Source organism: Embiotoca jacksoni, unplaced genomic scaffold, assembly GCF_022577435.1.
Source record: "Embiotoca jacksoni isolate LCO1_2020_lvr unplaced genomic scaffold, fEmbJac1.0.p SCAF_4, whole genome shotgun sequence".
Lineage (NCBI taxonomy): Eukaryota > Metazoa > Chordata > Actinopteri > Embiotocidae > Embiotoca > Embiotoca jacksoni.
The window spans coordinates 4156058-4177967 of NW_027185392.1; the positions used below are offsets into that span (position 1 = coordinate 4156058).

Below are 21910 nucleotides of genomic sequence, written 5' to 3' on the forward strand. Positions count from 1 at the left end.
AACCGGACGATCGTTCACCTTCTGCCTTCACTTTACGAAGGGAGGTCACTCAGATCCCATTACCTAAATGATTAAATCACACTTTCCTTCATCTTATTTTCCCCTCAGATATCAGATTCAGTGCAAAATTTTTTATATCATCCTCAATGTGCATGATCCAGATAATTATTCATTTTGATTATTCATTCGGTGCAATCTTGACTTCTTGGATAATAAAAGAAAATATCACAAGGATTCTGCTGCTTTAAATTTATTACTCATGACAATGACAAACACTCAGGACAGGCGATAGTCCAGAAGTCATTTGAGAGATTTTTTTTTCATGATGATCGGATCCTGATTGGCCTCCTTGCCGGTGACATCAGCAGCTGTGCCGGTCAGCAGCTCTCCTCCTTGACAATCAAGATGTCCGTCCTGGTTTCTCTAAAGAGAGAATGATGACACGACGTGGCTGTGATTCATCCTGTCAGCAGTGATTCAGCTCAACTTTGCATCAGTAGGTGAAAATGAGGCCAGTCACAAGATTCTTCTGGGTAATCAGACCTCATAATGACGCTCATTCATCATCTCTGAATGTCTGGAAGTGTGAGTGGGCTGGAGATGAAGTGATAGGAGCCATGAATTCACTCCGTATAAGGCCTAAAATAAACTAGGAATGACAGGGATAGATAAACAGTACAGAGACAAAGCTCTCTTTTAAAAGAGCAGTTTCACTCTTCAAAAAAGTTTCAGGAAGAGCGACCCACCCGACAGAAGAAATGCTTAGTCGACTAAAAGCCGTCCATCATTAGATTTAATGGACAAACCTGTCAAGTTTTCATGACTGCTAAAAAGTAATAATTCACCAGCCACCAGAACAATCATTTTCTAGCGCTGACAAATTTGATTATTTCCTGTGAAGATGAATGAAAGGCTTCCCAGTCGATTGAATCAGATGCCGGAGTGTTTAAATCCTTTCACCAGCAGAGGGCAGCTCCAGCACTTCATCCTCCCTGAAGTCAATTTAGGTGATGTTGAACTAAAGTGTGAGTGTGGAGCAGCTGTGTGTACTCACTGGCTCTGGACGCACAAGGTGCACTCGTTGGCATATGTGTTTCCGTCGCTGCCGCACACAGGAGCAAGGTTCAGGGGGCACGCCACAATCTCCCCCATGTCAGGACAGGAGGCCTGCCGGAAAATTAAACAGCAGAATATTATATTCTACTGTAATACAAGCTTCAATTAAAAAGTCTTCTAAATATAGAAGTACGATTTGTAAATTAGAGGTCATTCTACATGAATTGTATTATTATTATTATTATTATTATTATTATTATTATTATTATTATTATTCCCTCTTACACCTGCAAACAGCACTGCACTAAAACCCTTTCCTAGACAGGCTCAAACGTTTCTATTAAAAGATCCATGTCACCTTTCTCATGAGTCCAGACTTCTCCTTGGCAGCTTTACAAGAAGCAGACAACAATTAAAATCAGGAGTAAGTACATACGCAACCCAAATCATAAAGACAAATATCACCGCTTTACGAAACTAACTGCACTAATTCAAATGACATGAAGTCATGCTGGGAATTATTCCCCCGATATTTATTATCTACTATTGCTCACAGATAGAAATATAGGTGGATGAGTGTCTATTATGTATAGTCTCATGACAATTTTTTTTTACACGTTATAGCTTTATGTCAGAATATATTACACTGAAAAGTGCCTTTAAAATATGCATCAAAGGTTTTTTTCAAATATGTTATTTCTAAAATGAATTCCAATCATTTAATTTAGATCACCGCTGAGATCTGTTTTCACTTTGACATTTGATTTTTTTCTCGTGTTCATTTTAAAAGATAAGAATCTGCATTAAATCACTTTTTAATTCAAAGTTTTAAAACGATAAAAAACGTTCAATATGTCGTTTCAAACTAAGCCTTCGACACAGAAGTCACTCCATCGACTTAAAAGTTTATTCCATAACAAACCTCAGATGACAGCAGCTGAAAATACTTTAAAAAAAAAGAAGTGATATTTTATAAAAGAACATTTTGTCTTTTGTTACCTGCGGCCACACAGATGAGCAGAAGTCCCAGAAAAACAACTCTCCCCGTCATGATGTCGGTGGATGAATAACCCTGAGCCTCTGTTTGTATGGGCAGTGTAAGTGTGTGTGAGTGTGTGTGTGGGTGTGTGTGTGTGAGTGTGAGTGTGGGAACACAGCAGATGAAAATGGACACACAAACGCATGCAAAGTCTAGAAACTTATAGTCATCAGCACACATTTTAACACACACACACACACACACACACACACACACAGACACACACATACACACACACACACACACACACACACACACACACAGACACACACACACACACACACACACACACATATAGAGAATAAACACATCTTTTGTTTAGTCAGAAGCTACAAACTTCCATGTGACGCGCCCACATTATTTTATTTTTATTTTTATATGTCGCACACAACTAATTCAAAAATAATTCAGTCTGGAGTCTTTTCTTTCAAAACGTATGAATTTTTATTAATGTAAAGAGTAACTATACACAATGGATAACAGACTGAAACAGCTGTAATACTTAAAAATGTAAACAAATGATAATATTGAGCACGAGAGGAGAAAAATCACCACCTTGGTACTGTCCTGCATTTCTCTCTTCACCTCACTGCCGTCGTAATCAAACAAGCCTTCGTTCTCCACTTTGAGTTTTGAACAAAGCTTTTCTGATTCGTGTCTGTTTCCAGTGCAGACATTTTGTTTTGACATGTTTCCTTTGCCCAAACCAAATCCCTCCCTCTATGTAGTTGAAACCAGAGATTACAAAGTTGCTCAATTTTTTTTTTAACTGAGAAGTTTGGTGGGACAAGGATCAGAGCCTCGGTGTTGGTGGCAGAGAGCCTTAAGTTCCCGGGCAGTTGTTAGAGATAACAGAAACCACTTCCAATATTATTATCACTTGTAATGATGGTCTGTCCTCAATTTAAACCCTCAATATGATCATTTTTGGACTATAAAGTGTTACAAGCACAAATCTAATTGCAACAATCCTTCGCGTTGAGTCTGGCTTTAAAACAATTCTGGGTGAATATCTCAACCTCGCATCTGAAACTCGAGTCTCCGGCAGCACATGTAGCTTCAACGTGACAGTTTACGGATGTGAGCGAACACAAAGATTAGAATTTGGCAACATCACGAGAGGATAGAAAGAACTTTCAGTCGAAAGTAAGACTGAATGAAAGAGCTCACATCGGACATGTGTGCTTTTCTTGTTTCAAGCTGCTGACAATGAGAAGAGGAGGACATCTGTGACTGAGCAGATGGATAAAGAACTGAAATCGAACTGAAACGTTTGCCTCCTCCAGATTATGCTGGTTGATCGAAGACAACATGGTCAGCTCCATTTGGCACAGATACTGGTTGTTCACTCCACTGGTAACATTTTTTTTTTTTTGTGTAGTTTTTTTTTTCGTTTTTTTTTTTTTTTTAAATCACTCGACGTCACAAATTTGCTACTGTACATAATATCCACATCGGTACGGGCTCAGGTCTGGAACGCTGCCCTCGCACGTCGATAAAAGCTTTTCCGTCCGATTCGTTCGATCATATTTTGATTTCTTTTGTACAACATATTTCGACTCCACCCAACAGTAAAGAATTCCGTCCTCTTCAGTCTTCACGCACATCCGGCGGCATGCTTTGCGCACACACACACACACACACACGCGCACGTCAAAGTGCTGGTAGTCCAGGTGTGTGGCCCAGTTGAGAAGCATGCAGTAAATACATAAACCAGTCCAAATTCCCCACCAACCTGGAGCCCTCCTGTGTCCGCTCCGATTCACCTTCAGTTCCACTTCCAGAGGGCAGGTTGAGTAAAAAAAAACAAGCCAGTATAGCCGACTGCACATCTCGTACAGACATCAAGGAACCACAATATTTTTTTGTCTTTATGTTTTTGACAGTAAAGGACACCATTTAAACAGTCAAGTTTCTTCACACACAAAAAAAAAACGTGTTTTTTTGTTGTTGTTGTGCTTTGATGAATGTTGGGTTTCTGTCTTTTACATTCCTTGGCAGCCTACATACATTGTTGTTTTGAGTTTTAATGGAGTGCTGAAATTTCTCTCCACCAGTATAGGCACTGTGCTGGACAATGTCAAAAACACCAATAGCAACAAATAGAAAAGACAACTTGGTTAGCAGTCTTGATTGTTATCCAAACAAAGAAAACAAAACTCTGTAGAGATTATGTTTGTCCAGAAGAATTAAATTATCTTTAGAAATCTCATTAGTATAAATTGTGTTGATGATTTGTGACTGAAACTGGATTGGAAATGTTTCTTTTAAACCATCGTTTGCTTTACAAAATAACTGCGCTTGGTAACGAAGAGAAATTGAGAGAGAAATTGACCCTGAATAAAAAAGTAGTCAGTCGGTTGTTAAATAGCTGGCAGTGAATGATCCCAATTGGTTGTTTTGTTTGATTCCTTCGACAGAGTAGCATTTACACAGTCCCACTGACTACTGATAACTACTTTGAGGAACGGCGATGTAAAAACCAGAGACTTTTCATCCCGTCATCCCCTTTGTGTTGTCGTTGAGTGTGTAGCCGGGCTACCTGCTTTCCAGTCAAACACAGCATTAAAATCCCGGTGTCGCGTCGCTTCAAGTGTTCTGAGTCTTTTCTCCACCTAGTGAAGGAGAAGCACCAGTCTCCAACCCTCACGGAACTATCTGTCTTAAATATATTTATATATGTTTCTTGCATTGATTTGCATTGAGTTTTCATTGTTTCAGTGTCTGTCACGATTACCTGCAGTCTCTGCCTTTTCACGAGGCTGTGCGCTGAAGTGCAGGTCCACTGAGAAATGATAATTAAAAAAGACTAAAAAAATAGAAATAAAAAAAAAAAAAAGTCTCCCCCCCGCCCCCCCGACGAATTAGTGGTCCATGTTGTCGGGGTTGTTTGGGAGGGTGGTTGAAGCACATAATATGCAACGGCCACTGATGGTATGTTGTAGAATCAGACACAGCTCTCCCTGCTCTTGCTGTCTGTGAGGAAAGAGTTTAGCTGGGTAATGTCCACCACAATGGCGTCCCGCTTGCTCAGATGGATATCTTTCAAATGGTCCTCGTCACTTTGGTCCTTGGCGAAATTTACAAACACCTGCAGGGCGGAGAGGAAGGGGAAAAACAACAAGTTACGACTTTTCCTGCGTCGGAGTCGCGGGCTAGTTCTGATCGGCTCACTGTGGTGCGCGGCTTCTTACTTGGTCTAACGTGGTCTGAGAGACAGAGTAGTCCTCTATGCTCAGCGTCTCCTTGTTCTTGGAGAGCAGGGAGAAGATGCGGGCGAGGGAGGTGAGGGACGAGGAGAGCTGGTACTGCAGCATGTTGCGGTGCTTCTCCTTCAGCGTGCTCCCCGGCAGCTCCCGCTCAATGAACTCCATCACCGGCCGGAGGTCTGGGTCCGGCCCCGCCACCCGCAGGATGATGGTGTAGCCGTCACCAAACCTGAGAGAAATGTGCAAAAATAGGAGTGTATTCATGTATAAAGATAACTTTTACCTTCTTGTTTTTGTTCAGATCCTGATTTTCTTCACTACAATCTTTGTTGCAGCTGCCAGAAATACTTCAACCGCTGCATGTCAGAGTACAAATCTGGTGTTTATTACTGGAAATATTGATGTGCATACAATTATCGCTGCTTCATATGAAAGTGTTTCAGATTATTGTTACTGTGAGACAATAAGCCAACGCTGAAATCCAGTCTCATCATTTGAAAATAAAGAGGTCTTGGTTTGCGCGTTGCCAGGTGTTGTGCTGTGTGTGTTTACCTGTTTTTGAGGTGTTGCACGCTGCCCAGGCAGCGGAACCTGCCGTTAACCATGATGGCCATCCGCGTGCAAAGTGCTTCACACTCCTCCATGCTGTAAAAATGATGAGGTAAATGTAAACGATTAACGGGGATGTGAACATGTCCAAATCTGTATCTGTTATGTTCATGGTCTCCCGTCTCACCTGTGAGAGGTCAGGACTACGGATCGTCCCTCCTTGATGATGCTCAGGATGGTGTTCCACAGGGCCCGACGTGCTTTAGGGTCCATGCCTGTTGTAGGTTCATCCTGTAAACGGGTAACAACAGACACTCAGCTGCTGCTTAATACCATTAAGATACACACCACTGTGTACAGGAACTTGAACCTTCTGCCATGTTCCATGCAATAGTTTTTCTTACTGACCAGAAACACGACAGGCGGTCCTCCTATGAGAGCAATGGCCGTAGACAGCTTCCTCATGTTCCCTCCGCTGTAGCTGCCCGCCGACTTGTCCACATATTTGACCAAACCCAGTTTCCGGATGCCCCACTCTGCCACCTAGTGGACGTGATAAGAGTTTTCACGAGTGTTAACCATCTGTTTTTTTCTTTTCTTTTTTAGACGTAACGATTAAAGGATTAAGGAGTTTGTTTAAAAGACTAATGCTGCTGACCTCACAGACTTCCTTCTCAGGGACTCCTCTCAGGATGGCGTAAAACTCGAGGTGCTCTCTGCCGGTCAGGAGGTCGTTGATGGCATCGAACTGAGGACAGTAGCCCATGTTCTGATGCACCTCATCGATCTCTGTAGTTACGCTGGAGTGAGAGAAAACACATAAAGAAGACCTTATTAGTTTTATAGAAAGAAAAACGATATATCCTAAACATAATTTATTGTTACATGTTTTCTTACAAATCAAATTTCCATTGCAAATTAAATAGATTAGAATAAATGAATGTGTTGCGATATGATCTCTTACCTCTTGCCGGCTAAGTAGGCTTCCCCACTGGTGACCAGAGAGTCTCCCGTCAGCATTTTGAAGGTGCTGGTTTTTCCTGCTCCGTTCACCCCCAGCAAACCAAAACACTGCAGGAAAAAGAAGGAAACGTTCACATCTTGTAATAAAACCAATTCAAACAACACACATATTCCACTGTGTATCTGCATTATTTATGAATGGAGTTGTGTGGCGGGTGTTAGCAGGCAGTCTGTCTGTACCTCTCCAGGAGGGATGCCAACACACAGCCGGTCCACTGCCGGCTTCTGTTTCCGCTTGTAAATCTTGGTGAGCTGCCGGAGCTCCAGGATGTCTGACTGTCCTCCTCCGTTCAGGATCCTTTGACGCTCTCTGGCCACGTCCTCGTCTTCCTCTCCGATAGGCTTCAGGTGACTGGAGGATGACCTGGAAGATCACAGCGAGGAGACGTTACATTTAGGACAGACTTGAAGGAGGTTTAAAATTGAATCCAAGAGGGAATTCGAATCTCATTTGAGTGAAGTCCTATTCGATAACGAGGCCTTATCGCACATGTATGTAACCAGTTTCACCCACCTGGCCTTCAAGCAGAAGCGGTACTGAATGAGGACGGTGATACAGAAGAAGACAACACCCTCTACGGCCATGGCAAACAGGTTCTTTCCCACCATGTCCCAGGCCAGAGGAGAGCGGAAACGGTTTTCACCTACAACAGAAAAGACATTTCAGCACTTTGACAAAGCTTCTTCTGTCTGCCTGGTCAAAAACCAATAAAAATACATCTACGGCAGGTGACACCAAAAGTTTACTGGACTCACCGAATCTCTCCAAAGCGTCAGCCATGGCCTGATTCTTCACCATGTCAATCAGTCCTCGGCCCAGGCAGAAGTGAGGGAAGATGAGGAAGACGTTCTTCAAGATGTCGTTGATGCCACCGATCTCCTGAAAGAGGGTCGAACATTCAGTCATGAAAGGTGTTAAATGTCCATCATTTCTTAATTTACAAACAAAAACCCGTTTTCAAACCATCAATCTACTGCTGCTAATAAATACTTACATTGCTTCCAAACAACTCCAGGACAAACGTGGACACGCTGCCATTGATTCCTATCAGTATGTTGACACTGGTTAGAACCACATAGGCTGTGCTGGGGATCTTAAAGAAGAAGGAGGCTGGGTACATCAGCGGGGTGATCGACCACCTGGATGAGAGACACAAACAGGATTTTAGAGATTCAAGTTAGATAAAAACAAAACATGAAGACTGGAGGGGCCCAACAAAGCGAGTGTTTACCCGTAGAGCAGCAGCAGCAGGGCCAGCACCGGCAGATTGGTGGAGGAGACATAGGCGTCTTGTTGGAAACACACAAAGATAATGATCACCAGCGTGGCCGGAACGATGTAATTACACTGCAAGAGAGGGAGAGAAACAGGCTTCTGTAAGTTTCTATCGCGCCACATTTTCAATCAATATTACGATTTGGAATATTTTGACCTTTTCTTGCACTGGAGCGGAGCCAGCTGTGCAGAAGGTCCAGCAAAAGTCCAATGTCTTACCATATCCCAGACAAAGTTGGCCAGCCAGTAGAGTAAGGGCTGCACTCCACTGATGAACTGCAAGTGTTTGGCCTTGTTCACTCTCTCCTGGATGAGGAAAACCACAAAACTGGCAGGGACGAAGGACATGGCGAAGATTACGCAAATAGACACCAGAACGTCCACCGATGTCGTCATCCTGGGAAAAAGAGAGGACAGCGAAGGAGACAATGAGAGTGAGTCGGGGGTATCTGTGAGTAAACTAAAAAGCAGAGATATACTGAGACTTCGCCGCTTGTGAATTCACCCTCATATTCACTGCTATACTCACAATGCGACCTGCGACAGCTGCTCCTTGGTGAGGTTGAGAGGATGGTTGTGGGCGGTGATGCCAAACCTTGCGGGGTCTTTGCCAGCTGGCAGATTTGCCCGCAGGATACCGTTGTTCATAACGTTGAGGAATGAACCGATGCTGTGCCAGCCCTTGTTGTTGAACCAGATCTGTAGGTAACAGAGGCAGATGTGAGATTTCAGTTTATTTAACATCAGCGGACAAACAGAGCAACCTGGACTAGCAGCTGCCTCGTGACCACTTCATTTTTTTCCCTGAATTCACGGGAGCATTTCAAAAGCACTTCGGTTTTATTATTCTCCTGCAATTTTCATTATTTTTGTGATGGAATTGCTCATCAGTCAACGCCTACATATCTAAAATTAAGTTTCGTCATCAACATTGTCCTCAACAAAAACAAGTTGTTTACAAATGAAGAGCAATGTACAGTCTGCGCATGTAATCAATAACAATACGAATATGCCGTAAGAGGTTTGTTATCTGAATGAATTATTATGTGAGCCAGTAACACAGTATGAAGTACGTTGTGTGCATATTGTGGGTTTAACAGTGGCCTTGTTGTGGGAACTTGTGACGTTAACCTCCACAGCCATGTGCCGTTACATAACCGGCGCCTGCACGTGCACTCACTGACCTTGACGTTATTCTTGGTGTCCAATCCTTGAATAAAACTGGAGAGACTGCGAAAGAAACGATCTGCTGACGTTCCCTGGAGGACGGGCGAGGCAGAGAGAAGGAGAGAGAAAGAGTCGGAGAGGGAGAGAGTCTTGGTCAGCTGGGATTATTTACAACACAGAGGTCCTCATGTGTCTTTTTACCCCGACTAACTTTAACCACAGCAGGGTCCTTGAGTAAAAGGCTATGAACCAGTACAGTGCAGTTTATTTGATAACAATGTAATAAAATCTCGTACTCTTTCAAGACGAAAGCGTCTCCTCAGCTGCTCGATTGCATCATCAACATCATCTATTTGGGACAGAAGCTGCGAACTACTGGCACCCAATGAGAATCCACCGTATCTGTTCCAGGAAACAAACATTTGAATGTCAGTGAAGGACTCAGCAGAGCAGAAGAAACACTCGGATCAATAATATTGATACACAAATCAACTAAAGATGCATCCTGACTGATAACGTACCTGAACTCATTGACCCAAATCTTGTTCTTTAGGCTGTAAGAGAGGAAAAAATAAATGATTTAGTGGCTTTCATGCTTCCATGAATGAAAAATAATTCACATTATAGATATAAAGTCGGGGTAATGACAATAAAATGTCAGGTGGGTGTTACCTCTTGCCGATGATCTGAGCGTAGGTTTTAACCAGGTAGTCTGACACATTTCTGCCGGTCAAGTTCTGCAGAGTGTCTTTGTCGCTGATCATCATCTGGAAATAAAACCAGAAAAAATTGTTAATTCATGTATGTTTTTTTGGTGTTGCTGATTAATATTCAGTATATTGACTTTATTAAAATATTGGATTTATGTTTAGATAGTGTTTGCTGTCCCTAACCTGCGCTGGTGGAAGTCCTCCGGCCCCGGCTGGGCACTCGGGCAGCATTCTCTTACGTCCTTCGCAGCTGCACTCACAAAGAGGTGAAGGATTCTCCATGGTCCAGTTGCCTTCGTTGAAAATGTCTGCCACACTTTGAGAGACTTCAGGGACCGACCACTCATCCTCAACTGCGGTACAGGAAGTGTCCCTGGAGCATAGAGGGTTTAGATTAAAATCAAAATCTCCCTTTTTATTCATAAGCCCGGTGCTTTTACTCCACTGTAAATGTATATAGTTTTTATTTTCCAAAATTAACTTTTTTCCTCAAAACTCACATTACGGTGTGTCCTTTCATGCAGTGTGTTCCAAAGCCCGGTTTTTCTGTCAGAGCTCCCAGCAGTCTGTTGATGTGAGGGTCCTCAGGTATGTCGTTACTACAAACAGACACGGAGAAGCCACGGTCATTAACTGTCTTGAAAGGGAGGTTACACGTAAACAAATCATCACAAACAAATACAGTTTGAACACTCACAATTAACCGTTATAAAAATGTAACATTATTATATTATATTAACATGTTACAAAATTCCTTTAACAGCTGTGCTCAATTCGCTCGTCAGCTTTCGTTCACCACCGAGTTCAAAAATAGTTAGTCAGCATGCAAACTTCAGTGCAGTTAAGTATCTTTTCCATCTTTAATGTGTTGTGGACTTTGTGGATGGAAATAGCATGCTATTTCAAACATGTGCTTTTCTTGACAGGAAAACAGAACGATTCGAGTTCAACTGAAGATTCAAAACTGCTTTGACAGATGGTTACGCTAAGAAGGTAGACAAATCTCTCTTTTTAAAAAAATTTTTTTTTTACAAGAACTAGAGATAAAGGGATGAAAAGGAGGAAAATACTATTTTTGCAGACAGAGGGAAAGATATCTCACCTGATGAAGGTGAACTGTTCTCCATACATTTTGGGATCCAGAGCCAGACTGGGGTATTTTCCAAACGGAGGAACAATCAGGCTGAACACCAGGGCGATGCACACAAACACCGCCGGAAGAACAATCTGAAAAATACCATCATGACAATTCAGTACAACTGACATTCATAAAAACAGACACGCCTCTGAGTTATTACTTTATTGTGAGAAGATTGCATTTGATAGGATAATCTTGAATGATTGATGCAAGGCAAACAGACTTCAACGGCTACCACTGAAGTCTCTGCATTTGAAGTTAACATCTGTGTACCTGAGCAAAGAAGCCTTTCCTGGATCGGCGAGCGTAGAGGAATCGTTTCCAGAGAAGTGCAACAAACTGCTGTCTCTTCAGACTCCAGCCTTTGACCTGGTACGAACCTTTGCCATCTGTTCCACTGAGCCAGTCTGTCTCACGGGATTCTGGATCAGACACCATGATGCACATGAGCAAACTTGCAACACAGTAAATGAGTGTCCTTATTATGTAAAGGTTCTCAGAAACTGTTAGCAATAACTGAATTCATGCAATTGCACAAAGCAACAGATTTCTATGTTTTGTAATACAGGTCTGTTTTCTTGCACTTTTTACTCCCATGAAAATAACTGAGATACGTCTCCTAATTTTCTATGTGATATTTTTGATGAAATAAAACGTCTAGGTGCAAATACAGAGTATAAGCTCCTAGACTGTTTATCTCATTGCACTGCAAGCTGGACAGTGCTGTTCTACCTGGGTCACCTTCGGAGTCGTTGAAGTCAAAGTCGTCCTCGGTGAAGGGTCTCAGGCAGCTCTGGTGGTCTCCAAACGCATGATGACGACGAGTCCTGGTTGGTACGACTCCATCTGAAGCCACAGGAGAAATGTATTAAATCAACTGTGTTTCAAGTCTGCTGTTTTCTTTCACTAGAAAATACATGATAAATCTCACCGGAAAGCTCAACAGAATCCACTCCGCTGTCTTCAGCCACTTTCAGGAAAATCTGCAGAGTTGGAAGACATCAGATTAAAACATTGGCTAAACTGAAAACAGATGGTTGCCCAAAGGCCAAATTAGACCAGACATTATCGGTCAGTCAGCTCTTTAGTGCTCCTTACCTCTTCCAGGGTGGTATCAGATATTCCATAACTCGATATTCCCAAGTCAGTGAGTCGGTCATCAAGCTCATGGAAAAGCTCCACAAAGGCTCCATCTTTAGCTGACTGGTAGGGCAAGACATACGTGAGTTCATGGCCGAGATCCTCGACCATGCGAGCCTCTGGGACATGTTTGAAAATCACATTGGAGATGAGGGAGACGTCTGCAGGAAAGAAGGAGCAGATTGAGTGAAAGGTTGGTCGGAAAGGAAGGTAATTATAATTATTTCATGAGCCTCACATGTCTAATTTTACATTTCAGCAGAGATTATGTGACACTGTTTCTCTGTTGCACCGAGCTCTGCTGGTAATGTGGGTTTAATTTAATAAGAAAGCTAGCCAGTTTATGATTGTCAGTTCTTACCAATAGTGGTGGTTTCACTTTCAGGTTCGCTGCCCAGGCCGGCATCCGAGCTGCTTTCTGACACATTGTCCTCCTGAACAAAAGACAAAAGGGTAAACAGCTAAGAAGAAGAACAAATGAAGGAATCATCTATCACTACAAAAAAGGTTTTTCATTGTGGTTCTGCCCTACTTTGAAGAACAAAGGGAATAAAAAAACGTTAATGTTCTTTTAATAAGAGAACAAAAGAGCTTCTTTATTTGAACTTTTACTTCTCTTTATAACACGTTTAATATTCCTGTTTACCTTCTCTGCTTTCTTGATGTAGGAGACTGTGCTGGCGGAGTTCCTGCAGGACTGAAGTGTCAGGTCATAGTCTCTCTTAACCAGGGTCAGGTAGTAGCCTGTCCCCAGGTGGGTCTTCAGGAAGAGCGAGGAGCCGACGCAGCACAGCTTTCCGTGGGAAATGATGGCGATTCGGTCACCCAGGATGTCGGCCTCATCCATGTGATGAGTGGACAGGATGATGGTGCGGCCTGGAAGAGGGACAAATAACGTCAACTTTAATTTGCTATAAGACTTAATTTGCTTCTACAAAAAACTACAAAAGTGAAATGTATCAAACATAAAAAAACAATGAATAAATATCACTTCGAAACTAATAACAGACTTAGTTACCTTGTCTGTATTTGAGCAGCAGGTCCCAGATGCCCCTGCGTGCGTAGGGATCGACACCAGCAGTGGGTTCATCCAGGATCACAACCTTTGAGCCACCAACAAAAGCCAGGGCCACTGACAGCTTCCTCTGCATCCCACCTGAAAAAAACAACAGGAAGAAAAATCAGAAAGATTCACAATGAAAATAAACGCATACAATCCCTATGCATTGTGTGCCTAATATTAACTGTGGAATGAGTGAAAGGTGAAAAACTGACCGGACAGGGTGCTGGTGCGAGACTGTCGTTTGTGAGGCAGTCCGACATCATTCACAATTTGCTCCATTTCGGCCTTCACCTTCTCCTCTGTCAGCCCCTTCAGGCGGGCGTAGAACCAGATGTGTTCTTCCACTGTCAGCCTGGAGCAAACCAACAAATCACAGTTACCACAGCACAGGAGGCTAAAAGTGTGCAAAAGAAATCAGCCCCTGATATCGTATACGTACATGCTGAAAAGTACGTTGTGCTGCGGGCAGACGCCCAGATTCTGGCGGATGGTGCTGAGTTCCTTGCGGATGTCTTTGCCGAGGATGTAGGCGGTACCAGAGGTGGGCGGGAACAGCCCTGTCAGGATTGACCTATCAGAAACACAACATCACAGTCAATCATCAGATCTCAAAATTCCTCACCTAGTCTTTTAGCTCGGTTAAACTGAAGATTATGGTAAATGTGTGTTCACTGTCTTACATAGTTGTGGTCTTGCCAGCTCCGTTGTGGCCGAGGAAGGAGGTGATCTGTCCTTCATAGAATCTCAGCGACAGTCCGTCCACAGCCAGCTTGTTTCCATGACTGTAGACCTTCACCAGATTCTCGATGTAAACACCTGGATCGATGTGGCTCGGCTCCTCCTCGATGCACACAGCTGTGGATAAAATAAAAACAGCAGCATTTTAGCAATAAGCTTTGGTATACAAAAAATATATCCACTTCTTAGAAATGTTCAACATTAGTTTAAATCTGGAAAGACAAACAAGTAATGGTAATGATGATTATAATTTGTACCGTCAGCGTTGCCTTTCTTTGACATAGGGGTGGAGATGTTCTTGTTCTCCTTCTCTCCACACCAGTACGTCTTTGTGAAAGGGAAATACCAAGACCTGGGGATCCCGTACTGACCTGTAATACGACAACATTTATTGTAAAATAACTCGTGTTGTCCGTGCGATAACTGACAAATACCACAATTTAAACTCACCGGGGAACACGGCTTCAATGTACCACGTCATTATTCCGTACAAGAAGGCATCAAACAGCATGAGGCAGATAGAGGTGGTCAGGTTGTAACTGTCTCCCTCCAGAGGGCTGGCAAGCAAGTTCGACCACTGGATTCCCACGCCTTGCTCCTCGAACAGGGCAAAGTACTCACAGCCGAAGCCAAAAGCCACAGGAGACAGGAGACTCTGAGAGAGGAAGAAAGGATCCGTAGTTCAGTGGAGAGAAAAGGGAACTCTGGAAACAAAATGTACGAGCACGCATGTGTTTTTTTCTCCGTAATTGAACAAATACCAGGGACCTTTTTATATCACTCTTTGACAGTGTAGAGATGAGATTTCTATACAAAGATGTGAGGAACAGTCAACGCAAAATATATTCATGCAAGTATCGATATGATGATTAGTAAGTTTCTTCCACACACCACAACAACTTTTGCTCCGAAGCCCACGTAGTCTTGCCAGGCGACACACAGCACGTAGGGCAGGTAGAGGGTGAAGTATATAATGCCCCCGCAGGCCGCTGCCAAGTTGGCACGCGAGAACAGGGTGCTGATGAGAAAGCACTGCATGATGGTTACGACGCCAAAGGATCCCAGGAAGAGAAACACAACGCCCGGGTCACTGTAAGGCAGCAGGTTGCCCATCTGAGAAAGAGGAAGAAAACGAACAGGATGATATCACTTGTTTTCCCACAACTTAATTACATTTCCAGACATCATGGAAAAATAGATTCACTATTAAGTTAAATGTTGAGTATAAACATCGGCACTGATCCGTGTGAGTAAGATCACTTGTTTTCTAGAATGTGCAGACATTCCTGCACGATGACTAACTATACACATGTGCGAGTGCGTGTCCGCGGCAACACCGACCTTTAATAACATCACCAGCAGGCTTGCGCTGATCAGCAGCGGGATTAAACTGCTGATGAACCAGCTCAGCCACAGGGTGCCGTTGTTCAGTCCCATGATCCTCATTGTCTCCTTGAGCCGTGCCTCCTTCTCGTAAACGACGCCCTTGATGATGATGGCTACCGAGTACATCCACGCCAAGGTCATGAAAAGAGGCATCGACCGACTCATCACTCGCAGGAAACTGTGATAAATGACATGAAAAGTTAGACACAAATCATCTGCGGTGTCTGTACATGGAAATATTTGTGTATTCTTTTCACTTACATATCATCAACATAGCAGGGGTAGGGCATTTGCTGAATGTAGATTCCCGTCCTCTCCTTGGTGCCAGTGACGGCTCTGATGATTCCTTGCTCGATGACGTCCTGGAGGTAAGAAAATCCACCCCAGATGTACCGCAGGTCCTCGAAGGGGTCTGCTCTGGGACCAGGGTCCCAATAACTGCAAAGCAAGATTAAAATCATTAAACATAAAAAAGAAGAACGTGTGTGTGTGTGAACCAATAAAAATTGCTTGGTGGACACAGCAACTTACCCGTCTTTAATCTTGTTCGTCCTCTCCACATTATCAATGTCCATGCGGATTTTGTAGTTCACATTGGATGGCAGGTCGGTACTGTTGCTACGGGCGATGTCGGGAAACACGATTCCGGCCCAGAACTTCTGGTTATCCAGGAGACCCATGGATTTGTTGACCAGTCGTTCCTCATTGGCTACCGGCTCCAGCTTGTCCAGGTTCACACACTGAAGGAGAGGGAGCGGGTTAATTGCAAGTTTTGATAAGAGTTTGACTGGAAACAAAGGTGCTTTTGCGCAAGTTGTTTTAAGAGTGTCACCGAGTAAAAGAAGGAGATGGAAAAAGAAAACAGGCAAGTCGTGGAGTTTTTAGAGAGAAACATGACATTTTTCCACAAGAGTTGAAAGTCTGTGATCAAACCTTTACTGGCTTAATGGCAGTACAAATTGTTCTGTTAAAGGGCTGATTAAAATGTTAACGGGGTGACTGCAATTGTTTATTTTGAATCTGCCAGGGTTTACAGAGTCATTGGACTGCAGCCCATTTTGAGTGACAGCTCCCCAACAGCTCCATATATGAAAACTAATGAACTCTTGACCACAGAGAAATTCCTGCTCAAACCATTACATGGTTTTTCACAATTATTGTTATTCAGAATTGGATAACAACTGTGCCCTATGTAGACACTGAGTAACTGCACAAGGCTTGTTTAGCTGAGTTGTTGGGACCTTCTACAGATTAGCCTCTCACATATTTAGATGACATAAACGGACTTGTACCTCATCCCCTCATACCAAGTCCGTGATACTCCACTCAGAAGGCATAAAAAAACCACCGCATCAGCAGTCTTAAGACCACATGCCTGACAGATTTTATGGTGGCGTAAGGCCTTCGCATACCTTTTGGTGTGAAAGAAAATCAGTTTACACAGATTATATGATCCTCTTAAAGTCAGTAGGTCAGTGGATTGTTAAACATCAAAGAAATGTCCCTGTCTTAATATTTGTGTGACATGGAATTGTAATTGAGCAAAACCTTTAACGTTAGAAGATATCACTTCATAACCAACTTTCATTTCTGAACCATGATCTTTATTTTATGCAGAAATTCCCTGACGGAGATACGTAAAACAACAATTTCAGAGGTCAAAAACATTAATAAGCATTTGGCAGCGAGTTCAGGGGTGTGTGCTTGTGGCTGAGGTTTGGTTCTGGCATACTGACCAAGTTAACAGGATTCAATTTGATAAAGGAAGGAAGAGGAAAGAACATTTGATTTCAAGGGTTTTAATAGCTGCACCGATGCATTTCAAAATGCATTAAGAAACACCAGAAGAAAGGCTACGGCAACATTTTATAATCCAATGACCCAAATGGGCAATTAGCATTTAACCTACTTCCCCACTTGTTTTGTTCTGGATCTCCTCTTGAGATAGAAGCCAAAAGCTCTTCTACAGACAACTTAAGAACCGTATGATTACGAGTCTATTGGCTATGTCCTTGACAACATGACTACACGGTAATATAATTTGTCTGCATATACAGCTTGAGACTCCTGTGAAAATATCCCAACATGCTACACATTCCTCGTTGTTCCAAACACTTCATTGATTTTTACTGCTTTGTTTATGATGTCTTTTTAGTGATGCACCTACATATTTTATGAACACACTAACCTCCATGAAGCGGGAGATGGTCTGTATGGCCTGGTCGGTTTCGTTGAAGACTTCTCTCCACGTGTACGCTGACCCGGCGGGTCTTTGGTCCTTGGAGACCTTGGATAGGAAGTTTGCGACGTCTCCCACGCGCCACTCAGTCCCACTGAGCTGGGTGTGGAGGAAGGCAGCGCTGGCATTATTCTGCAACAGGGTCTGAAAAAAAGGTGGTTTACAATGTTTATTACAAAAAAAAAAATCAATGTAGCACAGCCTGTGATGACAAAGATAACCTAAAATATTAAAGAGGCTTCAAATAAACAAAACATCCAGCCTTTACAAATGGGTCCGAGATCATTTCTGACTTGAAAATCCTTATTAACCTTTTCACTCTTGTGCACTGAAATGTAAGTCAGCCAACAGCAAAAAAAACAACAACAACTGTTGAATAATCCCTATGCCTTTAGGCTTGATTGATTTATGACCTTTTTTCGTGTTGTGGTCTGCATGTGTTTGTTTATATCTCTTAGTGTGCTTGTGACCTATTCTAATATTATAATTCTACAGCCCTACTTTTCACCACTAGGTGGAGGTGGTGCTTATGCAGTTTACATCAGAAAGGAGAAGTTGGAGCAAATAGTCTGAAAAAAAAAAAAGTCTAACCAAGATCAGCCATGTTAGGAAATAGATGCCTTCTGCTGGGGACGTTTTTTTTAAGATCATGACAAAAAATGTCTGATTCCAGCTGAACAAGGAGTCCTGCGTGCAAGATAACCAACACTTTGTATGCTCATTCCAGCTTCAGTCAGAACCACCCATGGGTTAATGACGCCATGTCTTGTTTTGCTTTATGTTTTCAGATGGCTGCCAGGTCCACATTGTAATACCCATAACCCAAATTATCTGTCTGTATATTAGTCTGTGATTTTTGTCCCTCTCATGTTTAGCTGAAAAAACACGAAGTTGTATAAAAAAAAAAAAAAAAACTCGTTTTTCTTTGCCTTCGTGGTCTTTCTCCACAGCTACAAGTACTTTCATCAACCTGAGAAACACTACCAAAGGGAATAAACTCTCTTTGTAACAGTCGGGGTTACATCAGTTATATAATCACACTTCAGTTGCAGAGATCTCCTCATGTAAACCTCTCATGTAAACAGGAAGAAGACTGTGGACACAGATCTGATGTCTGTACAAGAATAATATCAGTGCACCTACTCACCCTGACCATGTCCATTTCCTCGCTATTGTCCATGAAGTTCCAAAGTTTGGGCCTCATTTCCTCCCACATGCCTCCGAGATCCCTCAACACACCCAGCTCCTGGAAGGTCTTATTAACCTGGAAAACACACAAACGATCGGTGTCATTCAACGCTTCATTCATGATTCTGATGGGGATTTTAGACAAAAGGGGGCCTATTGCACCTCATGGATGATCCTCTGTGTTGCCGGAGTATCAGGGGTGTACAGGATCTTCCCCATGAGAAGAGGTTTCAGAGCTCGCCAGATCATCCTGGAGATGGGGCTGGACTCCAGGCTCTTCATCATGTTGTTACAATAGGGAGCTACAAAACAAACACAGAGACATTTTGAGTCTTGAGAGCCTTGTCTGTCTCCTCAAGAGAATGAATGCTGTTGTTGTGTCACTTACTGGAAGAGTTGTCGTAAGTAGAATGAGGTTCATTGTCGCTATCGTTGCCGTGGTTTCCAAACAGCGCCTTATAGTTATTGTCTTCGTACCAGTTGAGAGACTTGATTTTGAGGCCGCCTCCCTCGGGGTGCCCGCAGACGATACGTGACACGGCCTGATACATCTGGTTTGGAGACCCTGTGGCATTCACAGTTAGATACAGGATTTCCTTTCGCATATCCTTCCAACTCTTCATATTGGCAAGCTGTAGGGAGAGACATACATGGAGATGTTACCACGGTGATGATTGGCAGTGAGTTGACAGTTATGGGATCCAAATAAACCCAACTTCCAGACCTCAAAGCTGGGGTTGTTTTTTAACAAAACAAAACAAAACAAAAAAACAACAGGATTGGTCACACACACATACAGATGTGGATGTTATTGTCGCTTTAGAAAGCACATTTTAGATGATTAAAGATTACACAATTACACGTTCAGATCATTGACACTCTCGAACCTGGATATGTGGCTGGAGACAACTTTTACTGTCATGCTCTAAGCTGATTTAAAGTACAATAAGTAGATGTATTTGTTAACGAAGAAGAACTCTTAATGAAAAAAAAAAGGATTTTAGTTTGGTAATTACATAGATCCACTCCCGTGAAATCCATCCTAAATTACATCAGCTTCCAGCAACAGAACGAGGTCTCTCTGTACTGTTCATGAGTTTGACTTTAATGTACTGTATTTCTTATCTGCTCCAAGTATCACCATGTATGTGCTCAAACTTGCTGTTCCTCCCCCGGGGAATCTCATGTGTCTCATTTATTGTAACTCAGAACTGAAAATGATATGTCTACATCCACATTTGAAAGGCTATCATTTGTCAAAACAGAAGCAGCTTCTATAAATCCTGTTTATGTGTGTGTGTGTGTGTGTGTGTGTGTGTGTGTGTGTGTGTGTGTGTGTGTGACGCAGTGGGTTTGAAGATATTAAAGGTTACCATCTGCACTATGAGAAGTACTTTAAACATGGAAGTCTAGAGTGTTGCACTGAAGGGTGGAGACACTTAGCACTTTGCCTTCTGCCTGACAAAGATAAATTTAACTGCTGTTCCCAGTCCTCTCATTCTTCCTCTGTGTGTGTGCTGGCATCAGTGTGGAGAGGAGGGGGGAGGAGTGTGTGTGTGTGTGTGTGTGTGTGTGGGGGGGGGGGGGTGGCATTTCAATCTAGAGGAAAGGTCATATCACATAAAATATGTAATTTGGGGTGTTTTCTTACATACAAATATCACCATGATGATCTCTGTTCATTAAAGTTCTGTATTCATTGGTGTTAATTAGTTTACATTACCACCAAATGCGTCTGTTTCCTTTTCAAACAATAGGAAAATAATTTGTCAGTTACAACAACACCCAATACATCTGTACAGTCTTTTTTTGATGATATTTTTTTTGATGAAATTTGACATTTCCTTGACTTTGGCACAAATTGCAAAATTCTGTGGCTGTTGTCATCACGATGACAAAAAGCTCATCGTTTTTGTAACATTCTTGAGATGTTGTGATATCCTTTCCACAGTCATGTGCACTGTTACATCAGGCTGAAGTAAGCAGAGTTCATTGTGGTTCACACAGAGGTTACTATCGGTCAAGACACAAGTCTGCACAAGTTCCCATGTTAATGTCTCAGAACTGGTCAACTACACATGCAATTATGTCACCAACTCGTGACAGGGAAAGAATGAGAAGAGGGGTTTATGCTTGACGTGCAAGTAAAACAAAAAAAGCGTCTGAGAAGTCTGAAGCAGAGGGAGGTACTTAAGCTTAGAGGAAGCTGTGGCTCTGTGCATATGAAGGATAAAGTCCTCTTGAGGAAGTCACACTTTTATCCTGATAAAATGAGGTGTAAATGGAGGTCAGATGACTAAAATGAGAAAGAAAGAAAGAAAGAAATAAAGAAAGAAAGAAAGAAAAAGAGGAAGGAAGAAAACTGCAGTGAAGCAGGAGCTGGAAATGAGCACAAAAGCAGTGAGCAGTGCGAGAACAAAGAGAGGTTACTATCGGTCGTTCTCCTCACAGGCAAACCTCTGCAGGCTCCACAAGTAGAGCCCTATTATAACTCACTGACATAAAAACACGCATGCTTACACACAGACAAGATACAGGCGAGATGAAGCGCGAACACGCAGAAGATCCTGACGCTCCATGCAGGGCTCTTTCGGAACAAATAACATTGCTTTCTTTGTCGTCTGTGTAATTTCAAATCAACAGTTGTCTCGTTCACAGCACGTAACTCTTGTTCTGCCCTTATTTTACCTGTCCAAAAACAAATACATCACGCTGTTTTCAAACAAAGAGAAAGTGAGACTGAGAGAGCTGTCTCAGTTCACAGATGCTCCCAGAGATCACTCTGTATGCGATTACTTTGCAGCTGAGCCTGGAGCCACATCAAACTCTCACATGTTTCCAGCTCTTGGTGTGATAATCTGTGTGTGCGTGTGTTGTACGGATCTAGGTCTTAGTGTAGGTGTTTTTTTTGTCTGGCTGTCAGTGTGCATTTAAAGGTCTCAGGCTGGATGTGTGTGTGTGTGTGTGTGTGTGTGTTGTATTATGTAAA

The 21910-nt window shown here is 42.6% G+C and overlaps 2 protein-coding genes across 5 annotated transcripts in view; both read right to left on the reverse strand.

Moving 5' to 3' along the window:
* Window positions 1-234: 234 nt before the first annotated feature.
* Window positions 235-2171, reverse strand: spink4 (serine peptidase inhibitor, Kazal type 4). The gene is made up of 4 exons (XM_069167632.1): window positions 2056-2171; window positions 1415-1446; window positions 1055-1167; window positions 235-423 (listed from the first exon to the last, which is right to left on the reverse strand). Exons 1-4 carry the CDS (start codon window positions 2105-2107, stop codon window positions 378-380), a joined length of 243 nt encoding a protein of 80 aa, XP_069023733.1. The 5' UTR covers window positions 2108-2171; the 3' UTR covers window positions 235-377.
* A 344-nt stretch (window positions 2172-2515) lies between these two features.
* LOC138209212 (phospholipid-transporting ATPase ABCA1-like) overlaps window positions 2516-21910 on the reverse strand; it is a 36858-nt gene continuing 17463 nt past the window's right edge. For 3 of the 4 annotated variants that reach the window (XM_069167629.1, XM_069167628.1, XM_069167630.1), the window contains exons 9-49: window positions 19310-19553; window positions 19084-19223; window positions 18881-18997; window positions 17683-17877; window positions 16026-16234; window positions 15756-15932; window positions 15450-15672; window positions 15000-15221; window positions 14559-14763; window positions 14366-14479; window positions 14051-14225; window positions 13810-13941; window positions 13583-13722; window positions 13326-13463; window positions 12954-13183; window positions 12669-12741; window positions 12266-12468; window positions 12099-12150; window positions 11900-12013; window positions 11441-11589; window positions 11132-11256; window positions 10530-10628; window positions 10213-10402; window positions 9992-10086; window positions 9841-9873; window positions 9616-9721; window positions 9337-9411; window positions 8682-8851; window positions 8372-8549; window positions 8109-8224; window positions 7872-8016; window positions 7633-7756; window positions 7391-7520; window positions 7057-7240; window positions 6818-6924; window positions 6512-6653; window positions 6262-6396; window positions 6041-6144; window positions 5857-5949; window positions 5290-5533; window positions 2516-5186 (exon numbers count right to left, since the gene is read on the reverse strand). In XM_069167629.1, coding sequence (XP_069023730.1) covers window positions 5043-5186; window positions 5290-5533; window positions 5857-5949; window positions 6041-6144; window positions 6262-6396; window positions 6512-6653; window positions 6818-6924; window positions 7057-7240; window positions 7391-7520; window positions 7633-7756; window positions 7872-8016; window positions 8109-8224; window positions 8372-8549; window positions 8682-8851; window positions 9337-9411; window positions 9616-9721; window positions 9841-9873; window positions 9992-10086; window positions 10213-10402; window positions 10530-10628; window positions 11132-11256; window positions 11441-11589; window positions 11900-12013; window positions 12099-12150; window positions 12266-12468; window positions 12669-12741; window positions 12954-13183; window positions 13326-13463; window positions 13583-13722; window positions 13810-13941; window positions 14051-14225; window positions 14366-14479; window positions 14559-14763; window positions 15000-15221; window positions 15450-15672; window positions 15756-15932; window positions 16026-16234; window positions 17683-17877; window positions 18881-18997; window positions 19084-19223; window positions 19310-19553 — 5991 coding nt within the window. In that variant the 3' untranslated portion in view covers window positions 2516-5042. The remainder of the gene's footprint in view (window positions 5187-5289; window positions 5534-5856; window positions 5950-6040; window positions 6145-6261; window positions 6397-6511; window positions 6654-6817; window positions 6925-7056; window positions 7241-7390; window positions 7521-7632; window positions 7757-7871; window positions 8017-8108; window positions 8225-8371; window positions 8550-8681; window positions 8852-9336; window positions 9412-9615; window positions 9722-9840; window positions 9874-9991; window positions 10087-10212; window positions 10403-10529; window positions 10629-11131; window positions 11257-11440; window positions 11590-11899; window positions 12014-12098; window positions 12151-12265; window positions 12469-12668; window positions 12742-12953; window positions 13184-13325; window positions 13464-13582; window positions 13723-13809; window positions 13942-14050; window positions 14226-14365; window positions 14480-14558; window positions 14764-14999; window positions 15222-15449; window positions 15673-15755; window positions 15933-16025; window positions 16235-17682; window positions 17878-18880; window positions 18998-19083; window positions 19224-19309; window positions 19554-21910) is intronic. The other variant, XM_069167631.1, reaches the window with a different exon arrangement.

Bases quoted from the DNA above. Each gene is read 5' to 3' on its own strand.
- spink4 (XM_069167632.1), bottom strand. From the start codon at position 2,107: ATGACGGGGAGAGTTGTTTTTCTGGGACTTCTGCTCATCTGTGTGGCC. The intron at 1,168-1,414 runs GTGACATGGATC...ATTTTCCGGCAG, and splicing joins AGTCTGGACTCATGAGAAAG to GCCTCCTGTCCTGACATGGG. The intron at 424-1,054 runs GTGAGTACACAC...TTCTCTCTTTAG, and splicing joins ACCTTGTGCGTCCAGAGCCA to AGAAACCAGGACGGACATCT.